This window comes from Urocampus carinirostris, chromosome 9 (genome assembly GCF_059441175.1).
Source record: "Urocampus carinirostris isolate Australia breed hairy pipefish chromosome 9, RoL_Ucar_1.0, whole genome shotgun sequence".
Taxonomy (NCBI): domain Eukaryota; kingdom Metazoa; phylum Chordata; class Actinopteri; order Syngnathiformes; family Syngnathidae; genus Urocampus; species Urocampus carinirostris.
The window spans coordinates 22577172-22602264 of record NC_142357.1 but is presented as its reverse complement, the minus strand read 5'-3'; the positions used below and the strand labels follow the sequence as shown (position 1 = coordinate 22602264).

Here is a 25093-nt window from a genome sequence, read left to right as displayed (position 1 = left end):
ACATTATAGTCCACACACTTTCTAAAATAATTGCAATACGCGGTTGTGATCCAACTTGTTACTCCATGCTGTTTTCCTGACCTGAAAACTAGAAAGTGTTAAATTGATAGGTGTATGCCTCGGACTTCGTCATAATGGAAAGATGAGATGTCACACTGTTTCATTGATGTCGATTTTATTGTGGGGTAAAATGACAAGCCTTGTTTTCAATTATATATTTATAAATAGCAATTGCATCAAGGAACACACAAAACATGTCTACAATGGATATGGAAATCAGTGATTGCAATGCGCTCAGTCTCCGTTACTCGTTTTTTGATCTGTACAGTTGGAACGAACCAATCGGATTGGCTGTCCACGCCGTCCAAATTATAAATAAATACAAAAACTACAAAGCAGTAAAAGTGGTGAGTGAAACACAACACACGGTGAAAAGGAACAGATTTCGGAGCCTATATACATTGCAAAAGTCCGTAAATTGTTCAGATGCTGTTGTCATTGGGATTTTTAATGCATAGAAAGGTGTCCATTGTCATCATCGAAACCCATTCTCAATACAATTAGATGAGGAGTTGCGCTTGTACATCCTATTCTAGTCTAATGTGTCCCTTTTTTTGTTTGGTCCAGAGTTTGAATCTTTCGTAATGACAGATTGGCTCTTAATGAATGAAAAATGGTTGTATTTTCCCTCCAATAAGCGCAGGGGTTGGCAACTGTTTGGAGTCAGGGGCCATCAAATTGGTGTTGAACAGTTACAATTAAAACAAAAAAATATACGAGAATATATGAGGACCCTGTTTTAAGCACTATTTTTGGTATTTAGTTTTGTAGTATTATTGTAGGCGTATATTTTTATTATGTTTGTAGCATTTCTGCAGTTGTATTTCTGTAGCATCTTGTTTTTTTTCGAGTAGAATTTTTGTAGTATATTCATAGTTTTTGTAGTATTACTGTAGTTTTATTTTGAAGAAATATTTCCATAGTAGTGTTTTCGTAGTATTTCTATAGTATTTTTTTAGTCTTTTCATAGTAAGTTTGAAGTACATAAGAAATAGTATTTTGTATTATAGTATTACTGCAGTGGTATTTTTGTAGTATTCCTTCAGTATTTTATTCTTTCCTGAACGAAAGCAAAAATAATACATTGGGTCCCCCTTTTTAAACACTCGATTTGATATTTAGTTTTGTAGATTTTCCGCAGTAGTCTTTTTGTTGTAGACACACAAAGGGACAAAAAGAACCCTAATTTTTATATTAGTAGTACTTTTTTTTACTGTTTATTGTCATTATATTCTGACCATTTTCGTTTGTTGGGCCGGATGAAAAAGCATGACAGACCACATGTGGCCTGTGGGTCGTAGTTTGCCCACTATCCCCCGTAACAACAACACAAACTGGATTATTATTTTGGATTGAAAATGTATAGGCCCTCAGGATGATAGTTTGAGTCCTTAACAAGAAAGTTAAAGGGACAGTGTGTATTGTTTTACCACTAGATGTTGTAGTATTCTGTCAAACAATCGAAAACTAGTGGTGAAAACCACAAATAAGAATGAAAATGACAGACACCCAAAGTGACAAAAAAACACAATTTTCTCCAATTATTTTTGTTTTTTGTAATATTGTAACATTATGTCACTGGATGTTGTATCCTGTAATACAAAAGAAAGCAAGTGCTAAAAAGCACAAGGAAAAACACAAACTCCTCTAGGTGAGGCTCATTTAATTTAAAATAATGTCTCAACCTAAGAGTATTTAAAAATGCGCATCTATATGTTAGTTAATGTACTTTTGCTAATTATTTAAATTGATAATTTCAAATGTATTGTTGAACCAATAAATGCACTAAATAATATACACTGTCCCTTTAAGTGTAGCCCTAGCTGATTGAGGATTGATTTATGAATGATTTTATTTTTCTATGAATTTTTGCTTTTTAATTCCACCACTGCCCCCTCCCCCCAGTTTTTTAGAACTATTTTGTGTAGGGAACTTAAAAAGTTATATTTGAAAACAGTGGGATGTTTCTATCTGAATTATTTTGTGGGAAAACCCAAAATTGGTTTAACCCTACCTAGACTATAGCTCCAGCAGCCCTCAGGGAAATTTGGTTTGAGACCCCTGCTGTAGACAGAATCTGGTTAGGGGAATGTGTTTAAATCAAAAGAGGTGAGGGAAAAGGACATTAATTTTCCTTAAAGGCACGGGGGAAAACTAAGGGTGAATTAAGAGAAATGGCAAGTATTCATATAAACATTTACCATATTTATTTGTGCATAACACGCACTTGCGTGTAACGGGCATCACTAACATTTTCAAACGTTGAAAATGTGTGGCCGCGATAAAGATCATTTATTGAGACATAAACTATAAACACAATACCTGATAAAACTGCATTTAATGTTCTTCAAAGTCCAATTTATCATTAGATACATCAAAGAGTTGTTTCTCTTGTTGTGCTTTTTTGGTTGTATTTATGTCTTCCAGGACAATTTTCTGTTTTCTACAATCTCTAACATTGATTTCTGGTATAGTAATTTTTCGGGTAGCTGCTCGATTTTTTTGATTTACAGCTCGATCGGCAACTTTGAATTTGCAGAATGCTTCCTCTTCACATCCTGAGTTGCCATGTAATGCGTATCATTTTATCAATAACAATAAGACTGAATTGAAACGTTATTACTGTAGATGTTAGAAATTGCGCAAAACAGCAATGCTTAACATACGCTCCAGTGTGGGCGAGGTGCCTCTACGCACTACCCATCGAGAATTACCGTAATTCTTATAGAACATTCAAGCAAGTGATTTTGATATTGTTAGTAAAAATAGACTGTAAGTGTCTTTTGGGTGAAGAGATGTGGTTGTATTCAATGTTTTATTGATCTTTACGCAATTACGGGAACATGCTACCGTAAAACCTCGTGTATAACGTGCATCCAAACTTTGAGTTCCTTTTTAAGGACAGAAAAATGCGTGTTACACACAAATACGGTACAGTCATACCTCTATATATGAGCACTTCGAAACACGGGCGTTTTATTTGGAAAAAAATGTAGCTCCACATACGACGGAAATTACGAGCATTCCCAGAGGCCACCACTAGAAACCGCTCACTGGTTGCGCTACAGGTCTTTTTATTGACAATTTTCCTTACACATATATGTAACATTTTATAGGGGAGGCAAAGACAAACTTTTTCCTTTATTTATAAATAAATAAATAAATAAAAAAGGGAAAGTGTTGCGAGTAAAATTAAAAAGGCTAATTAAAATGATGAATGAAAACTGAAATTTACAGTAACTTTAATTGTACCTGTACAGTAAGTGCTTACGTTCAATAAAGTCTCTTCCCTGTCACTCCTCCCGCGCCATGCACACACCTTCATTACGGCGACTACCTCATAATAAACTCGCATTTTATATCGTTAAAGGTGGGGTGCGTCTTTTTAGGTGTCCTTAAAGTTGAAAGTAGAATATGTTCTCTATTAAATACGTGTTAACAATGCCCAACTGAGTACAAATCTTTTTTTTTGGTAATTTTTCCCACTGTGCCTATCTGCTTATATCTTTTACGCCGTTTGGAATACGCAACAAAGTAGGTAGAAGAAAAGAAGGCGAGAGTGGAGAGGTTGAAGTTTGACTTTAAGCTCATCATCAGTTTTTTTGTTAGCATAGTACGAAAATGATAAAAGTAGGAAAATGCCTGATTCAAAAACAGTTCAAACACGAACCCCCAAAATGATGATAAAAAGTCCAGTGTGTATTAGAAAATGCACGCTCTTGCACGCATATCATAAATGAGCTAACTGAGGCTGCAGACATGACTTCAAGCCAGGAGATGGTGGAATAGAGTAACAAAGTTTTAAATTCCAAACACCACCATCTTATTTATCTTATACTGTGTTTTTTTTTTGTTGAATTACTATTTGAATGTGTTTTAATAATCAGGACAATTTTTTTATAGTTAATAAGGGTTAACCTTGATGCTTCTAGGAGGTTGAGAATGGACCAATTCGTTTTCAATTGTTTTTTAACTGGAAAATGTGCTCGTTACATGAGCAATTTGAACTATGAGCACAATCCTGAAACTAATTGAGGTTGTATGAGGATGTACGACTGTACACTGTATAATAACATAATACCTCCACACAAACTTTAAGTTCCTTTTAAGGTACAGAAAAATGTGCGTTATGCACAAATAAATACAGTATTTCCCCTGACTCCAATTTCTTTTTGGATCGATCAAGATGGTCAGGCATTGCCAATTAGCATTTTCAAATGTGTTACATTCACTCTGGGACTAAACTCGGCAATGGATCTAGACTAAGACTCCCCAACCCACGCCAACACGTTTCCTTTGACCACGTCGGTGATTTCGCAGTTGAGCTTGTTGAGGCGGCCGTCCAGGATGAAAAGGGACTCGCGTGAAGGCGTCATTAGGTACTGGCCGAAAATCCCTCCTCCTGCCAGCGCCCGGTTGCCTGAGCTCCATGGCCACTCGTACGGCTTGATGGCCTCTTTCAAGCTCTTGATCATCTTGACCTTACCGCTGCGCAGTTCCACAAAGAGCACGTCGGTTTGGCGGCCGGAGCTGCCGAACACATTGTACTGGTGAGCCTCGGTGAAGGAGCGCTGGAAAGCCAGGTCCGAGATATGCAGGTTTGTGTGGATGTCGAAGGGTTCCCCGATGTGCCCCCGTTCCGAAACGGTCTGAATCCGCATCAGGCCGTCGCCGTCGTCCACCGTGACTAGATAGCGCCCGTCCGGTGACACGTGCGGCGTACCCGTGACGTCGCCGTTCTGGCCTACCGCCACGTCCGTCACGCTGTCCACGATAACTTGCGGTTGAGCGGCTCCCGTCGAGTCGGGGCGGCAGTTAACGAAGTAGTAACCGCCTAGCGGAGTATACGCCGCAGATTTAGGGATGCAGTTGAAATCCCGAAGGCTGATGTTCTTCACGGAGGCCATGGTCTCCAGGTCGATCTTGCGTAGGACAGGCTCGTCTCGGTGAAAGATGAGGCCAAATCTGTCGGAGATTGCGAGAGAAGCAACACAGAAAATTGAATCAATAGCTAATCGTGGCATTTTTGCGCTCGTGTCAGTAAAGCGCTTCGGCTCGACTGTTCACTACTTTGTTGCGAGCTGAAAAGTCATCAAGTGTCTGGAGAGGTCAACAACGTATTTTGTTGGGTGAGATGACGAAACAACACACTTAGATTCCATAGAGGACCATCCATTCATCTTTATATTTTCTACACCTGGCTGTCCAATGGCTCTGATAGACTATCTGAAATGAAATGGTTTTTTGCTAAGGGAGACTATGATAAAACATGCACCAGAGTTTGGGAATTGGAAGTCAAACAAGGTGATGTAAGACAAATATTGAATGGCAACCTGGATTGCTACCTTTGTAACACAGAGCATAAGCCCACTTTCTTTCTAAGTACTATAAATCCTGGACTACAACCCGGCACTTTTTTGCAACATTTTAAACAATACAGCCTTAAATACCTTGTGGCTTATTCTTTTTCCCGTGGCGTGAACAATAACAACGAGATTCTCTTTTCCAGAAAAAACGCGCTCTAAATACAAAACACTGCGGTGACATATGGAATATGTATGACACCCTTTAAGAGGAGAAGTTAGTCTATTTTTGCAGTTTTTGGGTGTTTACAGTTTGTTCTGTTGATTACCATCATTGTATTGCTTCAACAGTGAACATACATTGTTTTATGAGCTTCCATTTAAAGGATTCTTTCGTGATGTAAAACCAAAACAGGGTCTAATGGGGTGACACTTTGAGCTTAAAGTATGGTTAAGACTGAGCTCTATATATGCTGGACCGAACCCAATACCAAATCAGGACAGTAAATCATTGCGCTATACGTATATCATCTCCAAGCCATACGTACTCATGAAAAGAGCCATATGTCCCCGAACCTGCACTAGATCTTCTGCAAGTTTGTTTACTTTTCACTCCCTGCCTCGTCCCACACACAGTTCAAGCAGAGTCCTCTTTTACATGATAGTTCCTCTCCTGCCTCCCAACATTAAACTTATCTACAGACTACAATGGCTTGTGTAATTAACATTAAAACCATAATTAGATATGTCCTGATACGATTAGTTTTGTAATAATGCAATATTTTCCTGTTCCTCCTCCTCTAATGATTCAGTGCACGTATTAGTGTCGCCCGAAGGCCTGTTTCTAATTACCTGGAGGTAACAAACATCAACATTCAGCAGCCGGTACACACAAATGTGTAGTCTCATCCAGGGGAGTAATGCTGGAGGCTAAAGTCAAACTGATAATGCCCCTCCCGACTTTCTCACACACACTTTACATTTATTCAAGCAAATAGTCGAGCGCTAAGGAACATTAATTATTGTCCCCGCAATGCGACACTGGCACATCTGGTCCTCCAAGTTTCTTGTGTGGGTAAGCAGTTTTGCAGCAATCAGGGATCAGATGTTTCTTGGGAAGACATTACGTGGAAAAATAACCTTGCTAGTTTGCACAAAAGAACGAAAATGTAGAAAAAAAAGTTTGCAACATTGTCTCATAAAATCACTCACAGGGCTGACCGAGCACGGTTTTTCTTTTTTAAATTCTGCTAGCCATTCTTTATCTTATTGAATCACAAATGGGTGCGGTCATTTAATGACCACAATCATTACACTTTTCAAATACACACAGACTAAGAATTCATTATTAGAATAAATATATGCATTTTCCTGAACTACCTAACGCACATATGAATTGTGTGTACAAAGAAAAAAATATAGTAATTTGCTAGAGATTATTACTCAAGATATGCTTCAGCGTGTTTGGCAGGAGCCCTATTACCGAGTTAACGTGTGCCGTTTCTCAGGCAATGTACATAGTGAAATTTGTAAAATTGTTGATGAGTTGGAAGAATAAATCTTATGATCTTCAACGTTAATACTTTTTAATTTCATTTTGCATTTGAAATGTTTCAATGACAATGAATTCTATTACATTATTGTGAATTCCAGACTACAAGAAGCTACTTTTTTTGCTACATTTTAAATAATGCAGCTTTAAATAAAGCGTGGCTCATTCTTTTTTCTATATTATTTTTTCTATATTCTTTTTTCATGGTAGCACGAAGGAAAAGAGCGAGCTGCTCTTTTGTAACACGCATGTGCTCCAAATGCAAAACAACGTAGTGACGTCTGAAAACATTTAAATGACCGCCTTGTAGAGCAGTGGCCCTCAACTGGTCTGACTTGAAGACCCAGCAACCCAGGGTGGATTGACAAAACTTTGAACCAAACAAGAAACAGTTTCCTTTTTTCAAATTTATTTAAAAGATTGTGCAGTTTAAAGCAGAAAAAGTAATGTAATGCAATAAAAATAGGGTAATATGCAATGTGGGGGTGTGGTTTAATGTGGGCTTTTAATCCCCCGGGTGGAGTTAAAGAACCACATGGCATGAGGAAGAAATGATCTCAGTCTGTTTGTGGAACAAAAATGTGACAGCAGTCTGTCGCTGAAGCTGCTCTTCCGTTTGGAGATGTTGCTGCGTAGTGGATGTGATGAATTGTCCATGATTGACCGCAGCTTTTTCAGTGCCCGTCTCTCAACTACTGTTGTCAGGCTGTCCAGCTCTGTGCCCACAACAGAGCTCGCTTTCCTTACCAGTTTATTAAGACGAGAGGCATCTCATATACAGTGTATACAATACAGTGTGTTCCCTTTTTGGTTCACATTCATATCTAACATTCATCTTAACGCACAACCGTGCTGTCACAAAAAAAACACTCAATCAAACTGCAAATCCCAAAGAATGCCGTAATGGAGTATTCCTCTTCGATGTAGGATAAAAAGGCATGCAAGCTCCTGACAGGGACAGTCCGCCCAAGCCTGTCGGCGTCTCAATCTCTATGTGGTTCCTCATCTGTTTATACGATTTGAACGTTCTTCATTCGGCGGGTGGCAGCGGGGCCGTGTATTATTATCGCCGTCCCAGTCGAGGCAATCATCGATCCGCAGATTGCATCGCGCGCCTGCCGCCAGAGTTCTCCATTTGTACGTGCCGCTGACAGATAAGAGGCAGATTTACGGGGCTGTAAATCTTTTACATATGCAGAATGCTGCTCGTGGATCCTGGATTTTGATCACATTTTGAGTTTGGTTTAGGTCATCAGTATAAAAAAAGTTTAAACAGCAAGGGGGCCTCTCTCCCTCTCTCTCTCTACTTCTCGCTCTCTCTCTATCTATCTATCTATCTATCTATACAAACACACATATGTTAACATATTTCGCAACAAGCCGACAGAATAGCATCAAATCATCAACGTAGAAGTAGGGAGGGTAATGCTTCTCCGGACCTGTATAAATTCTGCATGGACTTTAGTCTGGCTGGTGTCATCAGCAGGGCATGACAGTGTAGGGTTACTGCCTGATATTACCCACTTTGCAATACCAATCTAATGCTGATATAATTCATGTGTTTTAGCAAACTTGCAGTGGCTCCCTGTCATTTCAAAATGGGATTTTTTTTGTTATTTTCACACAAACGTTTGAATGGACATGCCCGCTCTTATCTTTCAGATTTCAATGCGCTCCGGGACAGGCCCCTTGGCCAAATTTTTCAACCAAATGCGGGCTGCAAACCTAAAGTTTGCCTGCCTTTGATGTAAAGGGTCATTGCAAATTATTTTAGAATAGAATAGAATAGAATATACCTTTATTGTCATTGTTACAAAATGGGTTAACATATTGTGACAACGAAATTGGGCATGACACTCCAGTTTTACACATTCACAGTGAGGTATGAGCCAAGAAGATAAAGGAACAGAGAAGATAAGGTTATAAAACAAGGGGGATAAGGCTATAGTTATAATTTACATGGTATTTACACAAGAAATGTCGGCATGTGGGATGTTACATACAGTGTTGTCGTGATACCGTTGGTATCGTAAGGGTTGTGCAATATTGCATTTGGTGCAAAGTCATCATAGTGCAAAAATAGTCAGCATATGCATTGGTGCAAACATAGACATCATAGTGCAGAAAAAAGGAAATGATCAGACATTGTGCAAGGTGAGCAGTAAACGTAGTGCAGTCGACATGTGCAAGAACATAGACATGAGTACCATTATATTCGTATGAGGTAGTGTTGGCACAAGTTTCAGTTTTTTTGTGCGGTGTCTGTTTAGGGTGGTAATGGCTGTGGGGAAGAAACTGTCTCTGAGTCTGTTTGTTTTTGCTTTGTGTGACCTGTAGCGCTTGCCGGAAGGCAGCAGGTCGAAGAGGTGGTGGCCGGGGTGAGAAAAGTCCTTGATGATGTTTTCTGCTCTGCTGAGGTAGCGAGAGCAGGCAATGTCCTCCAGACTGGGCAGAGAGCAGCCGACGATTCTCTGGGCTGTTTTGATGATCCTCTGGAGCTTTTTCCTGTCTGCTGCTGTGCACCCAGCATACCACACCGTGATGCAGTATGTTAGGATGCTCTCCACTGTGGCTTTGTAGAAGGACACCTGCAGCTGCTGTTTTAGGTTATTTTTCCTGAGCAATCTCAGGAAGTGCAGTCGCTGCTGGGCCTTCTCTACCACCGCTCTGGTGTTTGCAGACCAGGAGAGGTCGTCGGAGATGTGCACACCCAGAAATTTGAAAGAGTGGACTCTCTCTACAGTCTCCTTTTATGGTGAGTGGTGCTGGATTCCTGCCATTCCTTCTGAAATCCAGAATCAGTTCTTTTGTTTTTGTGGTGTTCAATATGAGGTGGTTTTCCGAACACCACGTTGAAAGTGACTCCACCTCATCCCTGTATGCCGCCTCGTCCCCTTCAGAGATGAGGCCGATCAAGGTGGTATCGTCAGCGAACTTAATTATAGTGTTTGTGGGGTGGGTCGGTCGGTGAGCAGTCGGAGCTGTAGAGGGTGAAAAGCAGGGGGCTCAGTGCACAACCTTGGGGGGAGCCAGTGTTCAGTGTTAGGGTGGGAGAGACGTGGGTACCGAGTTTCACCGACTGTGGGCGGTTGGAGAGGAAGTCCATTATCCAGTGGCAGATGGAGGGAGAGAGTCCTAGGTGTGCAAGTTTCTCCACCAGGATCTCCGGGATAATGGTGTTGAAGGCTGAGCTGAAGTCCAGAAAGAGCATTCTGACGTAGCTCCCCCGGTGGTCCAGGTGTTTCAGCACGGTGTGAAGTGCTGTGTTTATGGCGTCGTCAGTGGAGCGGTTTGCCCTGTAGGCAAACTGGTGGGGGTCCAGTGTGAGTGGCAGGGAGTTTTTGATGTGCCGGGACACTAACCTCTCGAAGCACTTCATGACCACAGGCGTAAGAGCTACAGGCCTGTAGTCGTTGAGGCTTTCCACTGCTGACTTTTTGGGGATGGGAATGATGGTGGAGGTTTTGAGGCAAGGTGGGACGGTCGCCTGTGACAGGGACCGGTTGAAGATGGCGGTGAAGACCCCAGCCAGCGGATTGGAACAGTCCCTGAGTACCCTCCCTGGTACTCCATCCGGGCCAGTTGCCTTCCTGGGGTTTATGGTATTCAGCGCACGCCTAACTTCGTGCTCACAGTCCCTGAGTACCCTCCCTGGTACTCCATCCGGGCCAGTTGCCTTCCTGGGGTTTATGGTATTCAGCGCACGCCTAACTTCGTGCTCCTGAAATGTGAGGGAGTTGCTGCTGGTTGTTGGTGGGTGTGATGTGGCTGTTTGTGGCCTTTCAGCTTCAAAGCGAGCGAAGAACTGATTAAGGTCCTCAGCTAGTGAAGCCTCAGCCTCAACAGTTGCCAGTTTTAATGAACCTAAGTGCGCTCGTCTTGGACACAAGTGGTCGCAGGTTCAATTCCTGGCTCCTTCGAGCTAAATGTCGAAGTGTACTGGGACAGGGTGGCTGCCTTGGGAAAATGGCCGGTTTTAGTGAACTGTCACTTGATGATCTCAAACAGGTGGTAAATGCGGCCAAACCGACAACTTGCCAGTTCGACCCGCTCCCAGGTTCACTTATTAAAAGTCTTTTTGGCGTCCTTGGACCTTCAGTTCTAAATATTATAAACATATCACTCTCCTCAGGTGTAGTTCCAGCAGCTTTTAAGTCCGCCGTTATTAAACCCACACTGAAACGACCCAACCTTGATCCAGAAATATTAAGTAATTACAGACCTGTGTCAAACCTACCTTTCCTCTCTAAAGTACTCGAAAAAGTAGTGGCACAGCAGCTGAATGCTTTCATATCCGAGAATAACCTTTTTGAATCCATGCAATCAGGATTCAGGGCTAACCACTCTACTGAGACAGTTCTGATCAAGGTAACAAATGATCTCCTAATGTCAATGGATTCTGGCGCTTCATCACTTTTGCTGCTGCTGGATCTTAGTGCTGCTTTTGACACAGTGCACCACAATATCCTACGAGAACGGTTGGAAAAATGGATTGGTCTCTCAGGAACCGTCCTCTCGTGGTTCAGATCCTACCTCTCAGATAGGACGCACTGTGTTAAATATGGTGAAATGACATCTGAGCCCTTTAATGTTACCTGCGGTGTTCCGCAGGGTTCAGTGCTTGGCCCCCTTCTTTTCAACATTTACATGCTTCCATTAGGTGACATTATTCGCAAGTACAATATCAGCTTCCACTGCTACGCAGACGACACTCAACTCTATCTTCCGTTGGAGGAATCTTCCACACTAAACTGTGGAAATTTGGAGGCCTGCCTCACTGAGATAAAAGAGTGAATGTCACTCAATTTCTTGCGTCTTAACTCTGAAAAGACCGAAATGTTAGTCATTGGTCCATCTAAATGCCGTGACTTATTCTCAAAAACTGCTGTGAACATTGACAAATGTCACATCACACAGAGTGACTCAGTTAAAAATTTAGGTGTCATATTTGACCCTGATCTAACCTTTGAGATGCATGTAAAGAAAATTACTAGAACCGCTTTCTTCCATCTTCGTAACATTGCCAAAATCCGTTCAATACTGTCACAGTCTGATGCGGAAACTATAATTCATGCATTTGTTACCTCCCGTCTCGATTATTGTAATGCACTACTCTCCGGTCTCCCGAAGTCCAGAATCAAGTCTCTTCAGCTAGTACAAAATGCCGCAGCGAGGCTTTTAACTAGGACAAAAAAGTACGATCACATAACACCGATTTTGGCTAACTTGCACTGGCTTCCAGTGAGCCAAAGATGTGACTTCAAGGTTCTCTTAGTATTGTACAAAATCATACATGGACTTGCTCCCTCTTATCTTTCAGATCTGATCTGCCCCTATGTCCCGGTCCGAAGCCTACGATCTGAGAGTGCCGGTCTTCTGGTGATCCCGAGAGCAAAGAAGTGTTCTGCTGGATCGAGAGCATTCTCCATCCGGGCACCGGTGCTGTGGAATGCTCTTCCCCCTGAGATCCGATCTGCAACCTCAGTGGAAATGTTTAAATCTAAACTTAAAACTCACTTCTACTCCATTGCATATGAATAATAACCTACTCTTCTTGTCGGCTGAAAAATAGTCTGTGTAACATAGTGTACTAATCTGTGAAGCCCTTAGAGACTTATTGTGATTAAGGGCTATACAAATAAAAATGACTTGACTTGACTTAACTACCCCCAATAAGCAGGTAGGCGCCTTGAATGGCTGACGCTGCTATCGGTGTATGAGTGTGTATGAATGATTAAGTGTGAAGTCTCAACTCGGAAAATGCTGGCCTTCAAGTAACTACACGAGCCAAGAAGAAATCTGCAGGCTCTAGATCAGGGGTCAGCAACCTATGGGGGGTTAACCTGTGGCACGCGAGCACACGGCAAAATAATAATGATTATATTTTAAAAATGTGCATTTTTACCTGAAATTTAGACATTTTCAGTTGCGCGCCGTGTTATTTAGAGGCTTTACGTTAGCGCCCCTCCTCCTCTGCTTCGTGTGTCAGTGTGTTGCGCAGCGCCTCGCAGAGGAAAGATCTGTGTTTTAACCCAGCCAACGAAACACACGTGCGCGATAAATTAATGAATTATGACAGCTCCTCCAGCGAAAGCATCTCGTTCTTTCCAGCCAGCGTGGACAGACGAATAAGGCTTTGTGCAAAAAATGACCGTGCTGTTTTGTGCATTATGCCTCAAGAGCATTTTACCTCGCACAGCAAGTGTTAAACGTCATTACGAGATGAAACATGAACATAAATTCAAGGATGAGTCTGACGTGGCAGATACATTAAAACGTGCAGTGTGCAGGTACAGCAAACAAACACAGACCCTGAAGACCTTTGTCACTGCTAAAAACACCACCACTGAAGCAAGCTATCACATTGCTCACTGCATAGCAAAGCACATAAAACCATTTACTGATGGCAAATATTTTAAAGAAGAATGTCTGTAGGTGTATGCGTGTGTGCGCGCCTGCCTTCTGCTTTGCTGCTGTCATTTCAAGTTTTGATATTTTCTAAAAATAGATATCATTGATGAATGGTATGGTAGCTGTCCATAGCACTTTTTTAATTGTAGTTCATTGTTAATGAAGAATGGTTGATTCTGGTTAATTCTTGTGGCAAAAAGTTGAAGTCATGAATGGCTACAGGCCTTTCCACTTGTTATTCACATTCATTTTTTAGTTGATGAACAAGAATAGTGGAAGATAAATTGGTCAGTTATACGATTAAAATGTATATACATGTTGTATATTTGGACTGGTGTAAAATTACAGCTCTGTTGGATATTAAAAAAAATGTTGTGCGAGTCATTAATCTTAGTGTGGCACACTGATTTACAAGGAAATTTGAAAGTGGCACTCCACACCAAATGGTTTGCTGGCCCCTGCTCTAGATTAATTTCTATTCAGGCCCCAGTGATGGAGAATGCTTTGCCTTCTAAGATAACATCAGAAACCTCAGTAGAAGCGTTTGAATATAAACTAAGAAACACTTATTCTATAGCTTATGCCTGATCATAATTTTGTTTTATTGTTCTTTCCTTGCTCTCGTGTGGATTTCAGAACAGGCGATGCTATAATTTGGGTCAATGAAGACCTTTGAGACTTTTTGTGATTAAGGGCTATACAATTAAATGTGACATGACTCGATTTTGTTAAACATTTACCTAGCGGTAAAGTTCTTAGATGACTGATCAGAAACATGTATAACATTTGAGTCTCCTGTGTGAAAGGTGGGTACATCTTCAAAAAATAAGTAGCTCAGAAGCTTTACTCGGTGGTTTAATCGGGATGTTATCCGTATTTGCGATCCAGTGAGTTGTCATGAGCATGAGCATAAATCAATTTTCACACACTGGCTGCCATCAGACAGTTTTCATACCTGTTGAGTGTCCGAGTGATGATAAAAGTGAAACAGTTAAATTTCGTGGATTCTCATGCGGCAAAAAAGACTTGAAGAGTATCGATTTTAAATGCGGTGTCACAAAACGGTTGACGTCTGTGGGCTCATATCGCCTATCGATCAACGTTTCTGCGCTAGGAGCTTGAGGCCGCTGCAACGACGGCCTTCAAAGTCTTTCAGACCTAAAGAAGCGGCTCCGATTGATTTTATGTAAATACGCCGTGTGAGTTATTCACTTTTATTCCAAGTCAACAATAAAACATGTTCATGCACTTGATGTTGCTTAGCCTTGGTTTGATTTCTGGAAGGTTTTAATCATCAGATGAGCATGCTAAACGTGTCTTAACACAACACCGCGATTTTGAATGCTTTTGTTTGTGAACACCCCCAGGAATGAACAATAGCACAGGACAATTACTTTCGTTACAAATTACATATATTAAAGAAAGTAATCCACATTTTGATGTTAGTTACATCATTAGAAATCTAAAAAGTTGTTATTAGACGAGACTGTGCACTTAAATAAAACTGATTATGCTAATTCTGAATGAATAAAGAATAAGTACACAACAAATGTTACCTAAGACAATATTGGGATTAATTAAAAGAAACCGAAAAAAAAAAATCGTTGAGATTCTGAAAAAAAAAAAAAGAGCTTAAATGAGCTTTAAATATTGTGGCCCTTATAAGAAGCTCATAATTGATTGCTTGGTAACATTTCAGACATAGTTAAGGTCTTGGGATTTTGGATTTAAGTTGAAATGCGTAATACATTTCATAGTTACCACAGCTAGCTTGAGCAGAAAGATGTTTTCTCTGGAAAAAAAAAACATAATCCCAATGGATGTAATTACATCCGTGTCAGCGTACCACCCTGACCTGGACACCTCGGTTGCACCTCACATATTTGCACTGGCTAGGCCCCGCTATTCGTTCCTCTCAAAATGTTCACCTCCCTCTGACCCTCGGTTGAGTTTATTCAGTACATGTATTCTTATAGGTTGTTGGTTGAAAATTTTAGCAATCCATCCAAGCGTGAAGTTGCCGCTTCTAGGTTTAGCCTTGTATTTTTAAATTCATGGAGAGTCTTCAACTAATGTTCATACAAAAATCTCATCTCATCTCATCAGCTGCAATGCTTATCCTCAGTAGGGTCGTGGGGGTGCTGGAGCCCATCCCAGCAATCATCGGGCAGTGGGCAGGGGACACCCTGAACTGGTTGCCAGCCAATCGCAGGGCACACGGGGACAGACAACTCGCTCGCTCATTCACACCTAGGGACAATTTGGACCGGCCAATTCACCTGAAATGCGTGTTTTTGGAATGTGGGAGGAAACCGGAGTGCCCGGAGGAAACCTACGCAAGCACAGGGAGAACATACAAACTCCGCACAGGAAGTCTGGAGCTGGATTTGAAGCCACGCAGGAGGTTCCCATGACATGAACTGTGTCGCACATGCGCTAACCACTGCGCTGCCGTGCTGCCCTCATAGAAACATACCTCTGAAAAAATGTTTAAATCAAATCATCTGTAGGTAATATAACTATTTTAACATTTTTCTGAAAATATTTTGTTGTAATATTGTAATGTGTTACAGAGTATATACTGTAAATTCCTGACTATAAGAGTGCACCTCATGAAAAGCTGCATGCTCAAATTTAAGAACGAAACATTGGCTTGATCGGCAATATAAAGGAACACACCTGGCATTAAATGTGTGGGGAACTTGGTGTGGACTGCTGATGCCGTTTTTAATTCTGCCCCGAGTTGTTTACGTCATGTGTTTTCGGATCATTTGACTATTGAAGATTGAAGTGTTGGTGTGTGCATAGAATAAGAGCCCCATTTTTCTAAACGAGAATAGTGCCGAATTGTAACACGGAAATGTCTTTTTGTTTTTGTTGTCAATGATAGCTGCTACGTTAGTGGACCAAAGTGCATTTGCTTGATATCATTCCTTGAGAGTTACAGGAAACTTGACATTGACATCAATGATATGGAAAGAGAAGAGAGCTTTGATATATATTTTCCACTGCTCTTTAATATGGATGTATGAATTGAATACTTAATTTGCGGGTGAAATTTTTTGAAATATCCTAAGTGCCTGGTCAGTATTGAATAGGTACCGTCAAACCTACTTTGCTCCAGATATGTATTATTATATGAATAAAGGTTGGCCAAAACTAATTTCTCCTCAAGAAGGGTGTCAAAAGTGCTCTCAGATGTCACTTATGTGTATTGTACATAATTAGAGCGCATGTGTTGTGGAAAAGGGCAACACACTGTTTTCTTCAGTGCGACCACGGAAAAAAAAAAGCAGCAGAGTTTAAAATGTAGCAGAGAAGAAGCATTTTTAGTCCAGAATTTGCTGGAGTCATAATTGTGTGAATTTTCCAGTAGAATAGGTTTCATTCTGTTATTCATCACATAATTATTTTAATCAAGTTAATCATTAGCTCAGGAGGTAGAGCACTTGTCTTGGGATTTAGAGATCGCATGTTCGATTCTTGGCTCCTCTGTGTTATATGTCCAAGTGTCCTTGGGCAAGACACTGAATCCCTAATGCCCCCATAAGCGAGTGCTATTGGTGTGTGAGTGTGTGTTTGTGTGAATGGGTAAGTGTGAAGCACATTGTAAAGCGCTTTGGGAAGTCTCCGTTGACTTGAAAAGCGCTATATAAATTCAGACCATTTACCATTTTACCATTTAGTTGAATAAATGCACATTATGATTATCAGTATATTCGAATGTAGTTATTTATTGGTCCCAATGTATCCATTTGTTTGGTTATTATACAGTCTCTACATTGTTCTAGGTCAGGGATGGCGAAAAAGTTTGACACAAAGAGCCGACATTTTTAACTGTGAGAGTCTAGGAGCCACACCACGCACTAACCTGCCATGACAGACAGATACACACAAACACACACAATTAAAAACATATTTTCCATAACACACTCGTCTCCTTATAATACAACAAATATTGTTTTTGTGTTGATTTCAAGGAAAGTGTCCACCCTCAATACACACATCAAATGCACCTTAGCCAGAGTTAACACAGCAACTACCCTGGAGGTCACATACCCCCTCCACACACCGGCACCTCGCTCTCATCACACACACACTTTTTCTCGCTATCAAATTCTCTTCCTCTCTCTGACACACACAACTACTGAACACACTTCAGATGCACACATATAACCTGTAAAATGTAAACTAATGGAATATTAAAATATTCACACAAGCATGTTCAATCAGGTGTTTTTTCCAAACTACACTAGGGCAAAATAAAAATGTCACTTAAAAAATGGTTCAAAGAAATTTTATTCGAAGTGAAAAACAAAAAAACATTTGAATGAATGAACAAGTGCATGGGATTTTTTATCATTAAATTTTGATACTTAATAAAAAATAAACAATAACATTTTTATACTAACTTTTTAGCTGGCTTTTCAAGGTGCTCGCTTTTTGCTTGCGTAGTTCAGTACCTTTGGGGAATTCCGTGTTAATATTAGCATGGGCTGTGCTAAAATGACGCTGAAGATTTGAAGTCTTGAAATGGGATATCGTGGTACTGCATAATGAAGTGATTTGCCATTCCGTTCAATAAAAAAGTAAGCATCTTCCCATTCTTCCTGAAATGCCCTGTGTTCATCTACATATTTCAGTTTTGCTTTGCATTTTGACCATGAGGGGAACAGTCTGCACGCTCATGAAATGTTTACTTAATTTCCCGGTGTAGTGCCTAAATCCAACTCCCCTGCAAAATCCTCCCCCCTCGCGTGAACGTAATTGAAGTATTCTGCTGCAAAAGCGTTTGCATTCTATATAATAAGTTTATTAAAACAATAAAGCGAGCTAATTCAAACAATTAAGCGATCGCAGTCTATATAACGCGTTTATTAAACTTATTATATAGAATACGATCAGTATTGTCGGAAGCGCAGCAGAATGCGAGGGGGGGGGGATTTTGCAGGGGAGTCGGATTTAGGCACTACACTGGCATTAGATGTAACCTACGCAGATGATTGGCAGTCAGTTATGTGTCATGAGCAGCATAAAAACAACAAATCTGCCAAATTAATTTTTAAATATTATGTATTAATTGTTATTAATTCTGATGGATTTAAGTGTGTTTTAAGAGGGGAAAAAAACTAAACATGAAATGAGGCAAAGAGCCACAGAACATAGAAAATATGATGAGGCAAAGAGTGGCATTTTTATTGGCCAAGAGCCACCCCTGTTCTAGGAGATGTTCTGATTCACTCTAAGGAGGAGGCCTTGAGTCTTATCAAACCACTTGCATGATTTAGTCAGGAAAAAGGACAATGACTGGTGTAAAGCTTGGATTCGGGGAATTTTCCACTGATTTGTTTAGTTTTTGTCATAGCCCGGTGTGTTCCGCCCCTTTGGAATATAAATGTTTGTCAGGCAGTTTGAAAGCATTTAGCCTTGTTGCATACTCACAAGTCCAGAATATTCAGTTTCATTTGTTTTTATAGTAATAAAAACCTCAAAGGAATTGCTCCTTGAGCTCTTGTTTCTACCCATCTAATCTCGCAACCCAGATATTGATTTGTACCTGCAGAGGAAGAAAAAGTCCGTCTTAATCAAATTTTTAATACGACATTTGTAAATGTACTAATCGTGTCAGGGTCTTCTACCTACCCCCTGTAAATAACAAAGGTTGCTGTAATGTCTAAATTAACAACCTTCAAAATAAGGTAAATATAAACCTCTGTATTCTCCTAGTGCCGCCTGGCAATGTATATACGCCGCCTACCTGCTCTGGGCTTGAAAGACAGGTGGTTGAAAGAAAACCAGTTGGAGATTTTGCAAACAAACCACCTCGGCGTTCCGGAGAGTGCACTGAAAGAACAAGATGTGTGCAGATGATGTGTTGTGACGCACCTCACGCTGTCCACCAGCAGGCTGGTCGAGGGGATGAAAAAGTCGTCCACCCTGTCGAAGCGGCCGCCCACTGGCTGCATGTGCACCGTGTGGTGAGATGCCCTCACGCTTGCCTCACTGATCACCTGCCAGGATTTTTGACAGAAAATTATTGCAAGATACAAAAACAGAGGACGAGTGTTGACGGTGAATTCCTTCGTCGAATATTGTCACCAGACATGTTTTTCCAGAGTGAGGCATATTACGTGATTATTGTCTGTCTTGAGCGGTAACATAGTAACACAGAAATGACGGCGTCAACATCAAGAAAGCGAACCAAAACTTTGGAGCATTTTAGCCTGATACTTTAGTTTGCAAAGCAGACCTTGTGTATTGTGGCAGTACCTTGTTGATGCATGATTATTTAAAGAGAAAGCACGTCAGATAGTTGGACGAACAATGTTTGACCCTGGTACGATTCAAATAACAAAGCTAATTTGTTTTTGATGACAGGCAATATACATTTTATATTTTGCTACATAGCCCTTGTGACAAACGAAATGTTGCGCAACACCATCAGAGGGCAAATTAGACCCTACTACGAACTGTTGATAACTGTATGCAAACTGCAGTGGAATGGTTATTACAAGATCATCAGGACTGGTCAAGATACTCCAGGGCAAAGTTCTAGGGGGCAGAAGGAGAGTAAAACCTAAAAAGAACTGGGCCGACAACATTAAGGAATGGACTAGTGCCATTTTTCCCACGACCCAATATCAAGCCAGGAGCCGTCTATAGTGGAAAAAGCTGTCCAGAGCTGCATCCTCATTGGCGCCTCGATGACCCAGTTGGTCAAGGGATGTGTGAACTGTGATATTTCACTATAAAAAACAGGGCTTGAGCTTTATGCCGGACTGTGCCTGCCAAATGTATTTTATATCAAATGCATGCAGTCCGAAGAACAATTGTCAAAACGTTAAAAAACGTCAAACATCAGTTGTTAAAACCATTTGATTTCCATCTATTGGGAAACAATTAAGTTCTGTTGTTACATTATTTGCAGTTGAACACTGAATATATTTTACAAAATGCACATAGTATTTGTTTTATTTACTGTTCTCCTGCTGCTAATGAACCTGTTCTTGTTTTACAGGGATAAAAATTGTATTTACTTGATTTTAATGTATTATACATTAGTCTGTGCAGGTTTATTAAAGGATTTATGTCTCTACTGACTGAGCTCTGTGACTAATTGGTTTTAGATAGGGCATTTTTTTTTGGTACTGACGCCGCAGTATGTTCAATAACATGTATTTTTCATTGTATATTTTTTTCTCATTTTTTATTATCATTTACCACAAAATTAAATCAACTTCATGCTAAATTTAATCAAAAAATTAACAATTATGTGATTATTCAACTTATCGTTTCAATATTCAGTGACCAGAAAACTCTTAAAATAGTAGTTGCAGTTCTAGTGTCCAGTCCAAGACAATAGTTGGGAGATTTTCTTTTTTCTTACCTGCAGTGTTGGGAAACTCTTTTGCTTATCTCCCCAGCTGAGGACCCACACCTGGTCTCGAGTTTTGTCATAGTGCAGCTTGACAGGATATGGGTCTGTGCTGACCGTCTACATCACAAACACATGTAAGCCTTTTTGCAATTCTAACAACATACATTTTTTGACGTGTTGACGCCCTACCATCAGCTCTCATTTTAGTATCCATTAATTCCTATTTCGAGTACAGTTACATTGCTGCCATCATCACTTTAGCAAAAACTAAAAGCAAAAGTGGAGGCAGCGGGAGGTTCTGGTTCTTTTAATTAACAGCTGCTAATATAATGAAGCGGAGCTCAACCTGCAGGCTGCTGGAATAAATGAGCCGATGACAGTTTTCCGGAAAGCTCAGCCTGCTTAGCGGCGGCTGAGACGTTCTAGTCCCCCGTGAGAACAGAGAGGCGTAAACGGCCATCTGTGAGACACGCCCAGAAAATGCACTGATGCGAGGACTGCACAGCCACTTAGTTATAAACATCAACAAGCATGTTGTATGTCACTTGCCTGCAGTGGCATCTCCCAAAAGTACTAAAATTCCCCGAGGGAAGCAGAAGCTTTTAAAAAGTATTACAGGCTGCTTGCGCTGTACTTTATGAAATTGCAAAATTCGAATCTAAACAGGAGCAAGTAAGGTAGAATTTGTAGGGGGAAAATCCATAAAAATAAATATCATTGTGTGGCAGGAGTTAGTATTACATCTCAATTGCCTTTTGGCTGAGTATTATGGAGGACCGATCCCGCCATTTAAAGAGATGTATAAATAACTAAAAACATATGCTATAAATAAATGAACACATAAATAAATCACGTGATTACTAATTATATGTATAAATGCAATTCACATATTTATGTATTTTGTCAATTATCTTGTCATTTATTTGGTTTGTCATGTTTTTGTCATTAGTGTATTTTGTGATGTTTTTTGTTGTGTTTCTTCATATATTTTCGTATTTATTCATTTTATCTTGTGTTTACCGTATTTTCCGCACTATAGGGCGCACCGGGTTATAGGGCGCACCCCCAAAAAATAGTTTTTGGTCCTATATCTTCCATAGATAAGGCGCACCGGATTATAAGGCGCTACAATGGGAACGTCGACAAAACAGTCAGATGATTCAGTCAAACTGATTACCCCCTTAACATTCCCAAAGCTTGCAAAGAAGCAAATACGTGTCATAGACACGTGCGGATGCGGTGTCCGTACGATGTCACTTAAATGCGTCATTTCAAATATCATTCGGAAGGTTGAAGTCTTGGGATTCAAGAAATACCAAACATTTCTATGTTTCTATTTTCTTTTTCACTCGCAACTTTACTGTGCATATGACAATAAACACTTGGAATTGAGTTTAATTCACTCAACTCATCACAGCAACATTAAGATCGTTCTAAAACAAGATACCGGGAAAACATAAAGCCGCATAACTCACCTAAGTTCTCACGTTCAATAATGATACGCAATCATGGTCTTCTTACAACCGTTAGTGAAGGAAATCCAGGAGAGTAAATTATTTGCAAATACAGACTGATAAAACATGTTTCTCTATGGTGTACTTTAGCAAGCTTGCTAAGCTTGCTACGCCATTGCTAAACTCGGCCAATTGCAAGATTTGTTTTGGTCATCTAGCCTATTGGAGGCTCTGAATAATTTCAGCCAATAGCGATCGATTTAACTGATGATTGACACATCTTTTTCGGCCAATTGCAGGGTTTGGTTTGGCCATCTATCCAATCCGAGGCTCCGAATAACTTGAGCCAATAGTGATCGATTCAAATGATGATTGACACATTGGTTAGCCAATGAAACGCCGGTTTATAAATCCCAGCATACACCGCGGACTTGCTACGCCATTGTTAAACTCGGCCGATTGGAGGGTTTGTTTTGGGCATCTAGCCAATACGAGGCTCCGAATAACTTCAGCTAATAGTAATCGATTCAAATGATGATTGACACATTGGTTAGCCAATGAAACGCCGGTATATAAATCCCAGCATACACCGCGGACTTGCTACGCCATTGTTAAACTCGGCCGATTGGAGGGTTTGTTTTGGCTCCGAATAACTTCAGCCAATAGTGATCGATTCAAATGATGATTGACACATTGGTTAGCCAATGAAACGCCGGTATATAAATCCCAGCATACACCGCGGACTTGCTACGCCATTGTTAAACTCGGCCGATTGGAGGGTTTGTTTTGGGCATCTAGCCAATCCGAGGCTCCGAATAACTTCAGCCAATAGTGATCGATTCAAATGATAATTGACACATTGGTTAGCCAATGAAACGCCGGTATATAAATCCCAGCATACACCGCGGACGACTTCGCGCTCGGGGCAGAATCTAGTCGGCGGCTGTTGAGTAAGTTGCGAGACCTTGCGAATTTAATATTGAGCCATATATAAGGCGCACTGTGTTATAAGGCGCATGGTCAGCTTTTGAAAAAAATTAAGACTTTTAGGTGCGCCTTATAGTGCGGAAAATACGGTAGTTGTGTATTTTGTCATTTGCCATGTATTTTGTCATGTATTTTTCATTATTCGTGTTAATCGTTGTGATTTTTTCATTTTTTTTCCTGTGCATTTTGTCGTATATTCTGTTATGAATTTTGTCCTGTATTTTGTCAACATGTCATTCAAATGAGGGAGGGGGCGGGTCTAAAATGCTGAGCTTTTCACCTATTGGTTGATCAATGAGTGCTCTGATCAACTGTAATGCCGTTCTTCATCACTGATCAACCAATAAGTAATCAGCTCAGGCAGCGAAGCAAAATCCTTATTTGGGCAATATTTTGTTGAGACAAAATACACACCAAAATACGGAAATAAAGAAGAAAATATATAACAAAATGTCATAAATAGATACATTTCATAGATGGAGTTGTTACGCGATTTGAGTTATTGCATGATTCATTTAAGTGTTCATTTATATGGCATATATTTGTTTTTATTTATACAATTATTTCTTCGTATGGCAGATTCCATCTTTCATAGAATGTTAGCATACATTTAGTGCGCAATTAATCATCACAAGCACCCGATTTCCCAAACCTCTTTAGTTAGCATTTTTGTGCTAAATGATGCATCGGTCTATGGAGTTTGACAGCATAGCTACCCTTGAGTCGGTAACGAGAATAAACATAAACAAGAGTCAATTGAGTTACCTGGACGGCCTTCTGCGACTGGACGTCCACAATGAGCAAGCGATCCAGCGATGGTTGCGCCGCATAGATAAATTTGTCCTTGACATTGACCGCCGCCGACCACACACATTTCTGCGCCTCGTCCTCTTCTGAGGAGGGACAAACTTCCTCCTAGACACACAAAAACGATTTGCGGTCAGCTTATCAACAGTGAAGTACTTTTTTTTGTACACCTCCTGCCTAATGAGATTTTTTTCTCTTTGGACTGCATAATCCACACAACAAAGATTTCGCGTTCCCATGGATGTTCAGCTTCCAACCTCTGTTGTTTTTTTTCCTTTCCCCTGGCTGACTGACGTCGCTATCCTCTGCACAGCTGTCTGTTCCTGACTCCGAGGGGCGATTTAAGGCGGCAGCTGGCCAGGAGGGATGCAATAAAAAAGGCCTTGGGATTTTGGAATTAACTTACTTTGTGTGTATTTATAACTTGCCGGGGTGGCAGGTGCCTTCCCCCTGGCCAACTTGTCTTCGTGAAGAACAGGAATATACCATTCTTGTCCTCTGTGGTCGTTTCGTATATTAACACTGCTACAAATATCACAATAACGATAACGATCGCAGCAAGTGGGAAAAGCTACCATGGTGCACGCTGTGTCAGAAATAATCCAATTAATGTCGGTTTTTGGCCTCTCCACTCTTTTCTGGGGTATTTATTTTGCACACTTTACAAAATTCAGGCTGTAGTTTTATAACAATAGGAAAAATGTAGCCATCTTGTTGAAATTAACATAAACAAATTGTGAATTTGTTTCAAACTTCGAAAGTCTAATTTTGTTTCGGTCCTGGGTTCTTTGAAGCAACTAAAAAAATAAGGTATTTTTTTCAAACATAAACTAAAAAGTTCAAGAAATTTCATAAAAATAATTTTTTCCAACCATAACATATAAAGAGTTTTCAGATATTTCTTGCATAAAGAACATGCTAAATCAGTATTAGCTTCACTCCAAATCACCAAATCCAATGAAATTTTCATCCTCGATGTTACTTTTACCGGTAAATAACTCCTCCAACTCGAGAAGTCGACAATAAGCCGCTTCCTCTTTCCACTTGCGAAAATTTTGTGGTGGCAATCACAAAAAATCAAGGACAAAGTTTAAGGTTAATAGAGCAGCTAATGTATCGGTGTCCTGCAAGTTTCAGTACC

The 25093-nt window shown here is 40.4% G+C and overlaps 1 protein-coding gene across 1 annotated transcript in view; it reads right to left on the bottom strand.

Moving 5' to 3' along the window:
* Nucleotides 1-158: 158 nt before the first annotated feature.
* Nucleotides 159-25093, bottom strand: part of fstl5 (follistatin-like 5) — a 179908-nt gene continuing 154973 nt past the window's right edge. Inside the window, exons 13-16 of the mRNA XM_088343264.1 lie at nucleotides 23911-24060; nucleotides 20714-20821; nucleotides 19213-19337; nucleotides 159-5025 (exon numbers count right to left, since the gene is read on the bottom strand). Of these exons, the coding sequence (XP_088199390.1) occupies nucleotides 4323-5025; nucleotides 19213-19337; nucleotides 20714-20821; nucleotides 23911-24060 (1086 nt within the window). The 3' untranslated portion in view covers nucleotides 159-4322. The remainder of the gene's footprint in view (nucleotides 5026-19212; nucleotides 19338-20713; nucleotides 20822-23910; nucleotides 24061-25093) is intronic.